Source organism: Podarcis raffonei, chromosome 2 (genome assembly GCF_027172205.1).
Source record: "Podarcis raffonei isolate rPodRaf1 chromosome 2, rPodRaf1.pri, whole genome shotgun sequence".
NCBI classification, from domain to species: Eukaryota; Metazoa; Chordata; class Lepidosauria; order Squamata; family Lacertidae; genus Podarcis; species Podarcis raffonei.
Window position 1 is genome coordinate 69,407,013 of NC_070603.1, and position 7,100 is coordinate 69,414,112.

General features: G+C 44.6%; 1 protein-coding gene across 5 annotated transcripts in view; it reads right to left on the bottom strand.

Annotated features, from left to right (window-relative positions):
- Window positions 1-6,647, bottom strand: part of UIMC1 (ubiquitin interaction motif containing 1) — a 79,464-nt gene extending 72,817 nt beyond the window's left edge. For 2 of the 5 annotated variants that reach the window (XR_008328959.1, XM_053377203.1), the window contains exon 1: window positions 1,915-1,936. Coding sequence is in view for 3 of the 5 variants with exons in the window: in XM_053377203.1 (XP_053233178.1) it covers window position 1,915 (1 nt within the window). In the remaining 2 variants the exon portion in view is untranslated. Of the gene's footprint in view, window positions 1-1,914; window positions 1,938-6,200 lie in introns of those variants that run through there. The other 3 variants (XM_053377204.1, XM_053377206.1, XM_053377205.1) reach the window with 2 other exon arrangements.
- Between the last annotated feature and the right edge of the window lie 453 nt (window positions 6,648-7,100).

A 7,100-nucleotide genomic window follows, 5' to 3' on the forward strand; every position in this document is an offset into this window, starting at 1 on the left:
GCTCTGCTTTTCATTTCCTGATCATGCTACAATGCAATGAAATGTTGGAAATGGCTTTTATATGAGAGAATGTAGCAATAATGCAAATGGTGCTTTACCGCATAAGTAGAAATGAAAGCAGCCAGGGCAGGAGCCTACACTCTAAAGCAGGGGTGGTTAACCTGTGGTCCTCTAGATGTTGTTGGACTCCCGCCTCTCATCAGTCTCAACCAGCATGGTCAATGGTTAAGGATTATGGGAGCTGTAGTCCATAGACCTCTGTGGCTACCACCTCTGAACTAAAGCTCAACAATGGAAGAGAATGGATAGGAGGGGCAAGGGCAATAAGAGCTGAAGTTGAGCAAGGGCAGTAACACACATTTAAGGATGACTGGACAGATAATCAAGAACTATATGGAGGAAGGATTTGGAAGAAGAGAGAGGTAGAACCAGAAGATTGTTCTGGGGGGCGGGGAATCCATGAACAAGGGACAGCAAGGAGAAACACAGAGTTATTTGAGAGAACAAGATACCTTCAGGCAGCAGTGAAAAAAAGGAATAGCTGTACTAGTTCTGTCTGAGCTATTGCTTTAGCAATCAGGTTATTAACAGAAAGAAATAGGATAGAGATTTGACATTAGGAAAAGAGGATTAATGGAGCAGACTCATGTACACTACTGGGTTCAGAACCAGTGCTGTCTGCACTGGGTGCTGCAGCTCTCTATCCTTTTCTCTGAAATTGTGAGAGGAATTTAGCAGAGCCTTTCAGTTTACCAGATGAAACAATTCCCTTTCTCGTTCTCTCACAGGCTCCAGACTAGGGCTGTGCAGCTGAATACCAGTATTGAAATAACATTGTGATAAGTGTTTCAACAAGGCAATATACTGGTGAACAAAAGGCTGAGACTTGACAGCTTCCCAGGGGATAGCTCAGCTGAACCAATACTTTACAGATACTTTTCAGATAGTGTGCTGCCTTTGTTTGCTCTCTCCCTCCTCCCTCTTAACTGATAAGAAATGAGGATAAGCCCTCACATAAACCAGCAAATTCTTTCAGCTTCACCTTTATGTTTCTTGCTACTTTCCTTAGCAAGAAGACAGCCACCTGTCTCCTTGCTTTGTTGTCCTCCCCCTCCCTGATAGAAGCTCTCGCTGCAACCAACTTTAAACCCCACCTCTTTCAGCAGAACTTCCTGCTCTCACCCCAAAAACTTTCAGAGCTCAGCTAATTATGCAGAGCGGGCTAACAATCCAGGAGCAAGCTAGACAATCAAAGATCCAGCGGCAAAGTAAACAAAGAACTAAAAAGTGCTGCAGATATATATAGCAATATAGACTGCCCCACAGCCAGTATCAGACTCTGCATAGAAAGGAAAGGAGGGGAAAGATCTGGTGCACTAGCAGAAGTCTCTGTGCAGGCTTCTGTTAGAATGACTTCTAATCCTGCCCTGTATGTTTGTTTGTAAATACAAAGACCCACTCCAATGCTCTCACTTTGATGGGAAAACAACCACTGCCATTCTGAAATTTCCACTGCTTACAGAAAGGGAAGCAAAAACACTCAAATATTTACAAGATACACACTTTGGAGCAATAGGCAAATGCAATACAAAAGACAATTCAGAAAGATTTGGTTGTGTTATTACTTCATATTCAATAAATCAGATCATGTATCTTAGTATGCCTGTGAAATACATGGAAGCAGATTGGGGAAGAGCATTTGCAAGCCTGCCCAAAAAACAACAACATTCACACCAGCACTCAACTTGCTCAGATTGTGTAGTATATCATCTGCCTGACAGATCACATTCAATATGGGATTGCTATGAAGCACAAAACACAGGTAGGATGACACACTTATCCCTAACATTTTAATAGAAGCAACACTATACATGTCTACTCAGAAAAAGTCCCATTGACTTAAATGTGGCTTACTTTCGAGTAAGAGGGTTTAGGATTGCATACTCAACCACACAACTGTCACTGGTGCTCTGAAGCCAACAGGGCTGATGTTCCTGCAAACATAAATTAAAGAAACCAAATCAAGTCAGGAAGCATTGAAATCTTGTTTTGCTTTCATGCCTCCATCCTACTCTCTCCCTGGGAGTCTGCTGTTAACTAATTCTGCATGTTAGCTCACAGGCTGGTTTTCCAATCATCTGGGTCCCCAACCCCATCTCTGGATGCTTAAGAACATTTCTTTCTTTAAGCTCAGACAGAAAAGGTGACCCATTAATAAGCAAGCCCACATGTGTTTCATTTCAGAACTTGCACTTTTCAGGGGCATCCTTGAAAATTCCCCATTTATGATTATTTGCCATTTTCTTTCATCATCATCTATCACTTTGATGAATCAGAAAACAATTACCAGCAGGATAATTCACAATCTTGACATTGCAGCCACTAGACCTGCCAAGCTGTGACAGCTTAAAATGCTCAAAAATAAGGCCAAAAATGAATGACTCTCATCACCAAATGAGTTAGAGAGGTTCAAGCTACAGACGGCTGTTTGTAAGCTGCTATCCCAAATTTAGGTATGAGGGGAAAAATTATGAGAATCAACACTATGGACTCAAAATTTGTGGTTAAACACAATACATAGTTCTCTCCTTTAAAAATTCTGTTCCCAACAGTTTACCATGTTTTCTGAAAACTAACAAATTTACAACAGCCCCAACAGATTGGGTTTATTGTACCCACTGTTCAGAAAACTCCTAAAGGGGACCTGCACTGCAGGAGCCTGGACTAAATTACCCTTGGAGTCCCTTCCAACTCAACAATTCTATGAATTTATGACCTGGGTAGCAAGATGAAAGGAATACATAATGTTACAATTTTTTCAGAAAGGATATACACTATTGCACTCTGAATCTCTGCTGATGGCTCAGGATTAATAAGACTCTTACAAGAGCCAATTGCAGGTCCTTTTGTGTGTGTGACTTTTGTCTGCATCAAAGGCAAGAGGAAGAACCAGAGGGTGTACCATAAGGTTGACCCAAATCTGGTAAAATCGAATGGATCAATTTTTAGATGCACTCGGCAGTGACAAGGAAAGATGAATTGAGGCTAGTCTCCCAAATGTGAAACAGATCTGTAGAGTTCACGTCGGTGGTTGCAAGCACAGGCTCAAAGAAGAAATACAGTGGTAGCAAAGTGGGAATAAGGATTCAGAAGAGCAGAGTTGCAGATTCATACCTTATGCATCAGACAAGTCTTTTTTATGCAACGACTGAGAGTCTAAGCATACCTTGAAAGTACCACTGAAATCAAAGGAACTTGCTTCTGAGAAAATGTGTTTAGGTTTAAGATGGGCTGCTTGTACAAAAAAATATATCTCTGGCTTGAGGCTGTTACCTTTGAAAACCACATGCACCAATAATCAAGTCCGCCTCTAGGGGGGCTGCAACTATTCTGTGCTGATTCAGATCTACTAAGGCCACAAGCGGAGACTAATAAAATATATCTTTGACAGCACTCTGCACAGGAGAAAGTAAAGTTTGTATTAGGCTCAGCACCTCAGTCATTCCAATTGCATGCAATGTCACCATATCAGTGTTACAGAGCATCTAATATTGGCATGATGTTCTATGAGATTCTGCCCATTTGGTATGTACAATATGAACTTTGAATGCCACATGGAAGCATTTCATCCATAATGAGCAAGTAAATAATGTTCAAATCAGACCTGACCCTATTACAGTTCTGATGCAGACAAAGACTAGATACAGCAGCAATAAAATATTTCCTGTTTGCCAGGAAATAAAGTTCAACTTGAAAGTCATCAATTATTGCATTGTATTCCTGTACAAATCAACCTATGACCAAGTTTAATGATTGCCATAAAGGAGTCCATAAAGGAGCCCCACCCCAAGGCACACTTATGCTACCCTATTCAATTATACACAGCTTTACAGAACAGAATTTTGACAATTTCCAGTTTTCCAAAAATCCATGGCTTTCTAGAACACACTTTTCATATAGAACACCCAATCCCTTATATTTCATCCTGACCAAAATAAGAATGTTCCATGTTTAAAGGGGGGAAATTACGCTAAAATTCATTCAAAACCAATCATTATTTTGTTTGAATACAGGTTGCAAACCTAAAAGCTGCCCCAACTCTATTATTTTTTCCTCTGCACTATTTCCAGTTCCCATGGTAAAAGTACCTGTATAGATGTGGGGTGCTTTGGTACAGAATACTGCTTGTTGTTAGAAGACAGCCATGCTGCTCTGTGTCTCCCCTTCTGCACATACGGCACATGCTTTACTAACCTCGTATGTGATATCATAAGCAGATGAGCAAACTAGACAAGACTTTTGTTTAAAATAAATAAAATAAGAGAGCTTTATAACCCAGAACTGGGAAGGCTAATAACACATAAAGCATGGAAACAAATCTAAACTAAGAAGGAAATGTGAATTTAATTATGGCCAAAGAATTGCAGGGGAGGGGCACGGCAGGAAATGCAGAAAGCTTTATTGGTATTTTGTCACTGAGAAATTGTTTCTTTAAAGGGAATATTATTATTAATAATACTAATTTATTATTTATATGCTGCCCACTCTGGGTGGCTCCCAACAAAAAATAGTAAAAGCACAATACATCATCAAACACAAAAAATTCCCTGAACAGGGCTGCCTTCAGATGTCTTTTAAAAATCACATGGCTGTTTGACATCTGCTGGGAGGGCATTCCACAGATGCCCGGTTCCCTGTAACCTCAACTCTTGCAATGAGAGAACCACCAGAAGGCCCTCAGAGCTGGATCTCAGTGTCCGGGCTAGAAGATGGTGGTGGAGATGCTCTTTCAAGCATACAGGGCCAAAGCCATATAGGGATTTAAAGGTCAGCACCAACACTTTGAATTGTGCTCAGAAACATACTGGGAGCCAACACACTTCTTTTAGACTGGGGTTATATGGTCCTGGCAGCCGCTCCCTGTCACCAGTCTACCTGCCCCATTCTGGATTAGTTGTTGTTTCCAAGTCACATAGAGCGCATTGCAGTACAGTGGTACCTCGGGTTAAGTACTTAATTCGTTCCAGAGGTCCGTTCTTAACCTTTAGCTAATGGGGCCTCCCGCTGCCGCCGGAGCACGATTTCTGTTCTCATCCTGAAGCAAAGTTCTTAGCCCGAGGTACTATTTCTGGGTTAGCGGAGTCTGTAACCTGAAGCATATGTAACCTGAAGCGTATGTAACCTGAGGTACCACTGTAGTCCAAGCGGGAGTTAACCGAGCATGTACTACCCAGGCCACACAATGCATAGACAGGTCTCAGCTGGCGTACCAGTAGTATTGTCTCAACTTTACTGCATTTGAGAGAGCAGTCATCCTCTAAGGGCAGAGACAATGCCACAAATAAATTCTGGGAGAATTTTGCCCTGTGATCATGTGTCCACACAACACTCAAAACTGTAGGAGACACTAAAGTAGGGATGGGGGTAGCAAGAGCTGAAGATGAAATATATATGGTAGCTTGAATAAAGATAACTATCAACAGTGACTTCCAAAATATTGCAAAAAAAAATAAATCCTGGTAAGCACTCCTATGCCTGTTTGTGGGCTCTTTTTATACAGTCTGTTCTGAGGAATGCTCAGTTATCAAGTACAAACACGACTAATCTACAAAGTTGCGGACATAAGCAATCTTTTTTAAAAGTTCTGCATCCTATAAGATCAAGAACCTGAGGCAGAAGGTACTTCTAGAGGAGTGCATAAACTAGACAGAGGAGAAGAGAACTGAAAACAGACACATTAAAAAACCTGCAAAAGATAATCAGAGCAGGCAGGCCTCCTGTGGAGAGGCAGGGCCTTTGTGGAGAGAACGAAGTTTTTGTCAGATTTCACTCTAAGGTTGCAAACTTTTGAAAGGGCTCCTGAAGCTCTGCCAGCTTGGTAGGTATCTCCAGGCCATGAAAAGAGTCCCATGAGGATTTCTGCATATTAAACGGCTGTTAAAAAAGTGGAAGGACAGGCCAGCCCGGGTCCTACTGAATCCTCCCCTACTTTAGACGGAAGGGGTGGGTTTAGACCACCAAGGTTGCAACGAAGCGCCACCCAACCACCAAGACTCCCTGCGAAGAGGCTGCTAGACCCATGGGGAGACCCTGCGATGGGGGGGGAGAGGGAGTGAAGAGCCCCCACAAGGGAAGCATGGAAAAAGGTCCTACGGGCCCCATGGAGGGAGGCAGGCAGGCGGGCGGACAAGGCTACTCACCGGGGCCGGCTCCTCCCCAAACCGGGCCACTACCCCGCCTTCCCCTCCCACCAGCTCAGCGGCGGAGGCAAGTCGGCGGCTCCGCTGCCCCTTGCTGGGAGTGACGGAGGCTCGGCAGCAGATATTTTGCCCGCACTCAAGCTGGCGCCAGCAACTTCACTTCCCGGAGTTAAAATGGAAATAGTCGGCGGCCTCGCTTGAGGGGAAGGGCGGGGCTTGCGGGGGTCACGGGAGCCGTTCTTCTTCGCGCCGTCCCACAGCCCGGTCCTTCGGTGTCATCCTGGGTGAAGGCGGCTCAGCATTGGACAAGCAGGCGGGCGGGCGGGCAGCCCTGTCTACTTCTCCCCGGGCCTGGATAGGATCAGCGCCGCCGGCCGACACAGAAGCCCTTTCGGCTTCTTCTAGCGGTCACTTCGCTCGACTCTCAGCTGTGATTTCCTGCACGCGCAGCCTTTCCAGTCACCCTCTGCCTTTTGTTTCCCGCCAACCGGATTGAAATCGGGTTTTCCGCGAGGGGGCTCTCCATTTAAGAACACGCATGTCCTGCAGCCTAATTCGGCCGTAGCGTAATTATTAGCCGCCTGCCATGTTCCCCAAGAGAGGCGTGTGTGGTTTTAACAAAACTGCTACTCTCTTGTGCACAGAAATGAGGTGTGTAAATGCGACATCATAGAAATGAGTGGGCACATACACACACAGCAGTTGGAGGCGTTTTGGAGCAGGCGAGGGGGTGTGCGGGCAGGTCGGCGCCTCCTCACGACCATGCCGCCAGGCTCCATCCCCATAGCAACTGCTCCCCTCTCAGCCCTCCCAGTGCCCTCAAGAGAAATGGACACCCAGGGAGAGGCGGCTTCGATCACGTGCAGACCAAATATCGCGAGGGCGTTCGATTCTCCTCGC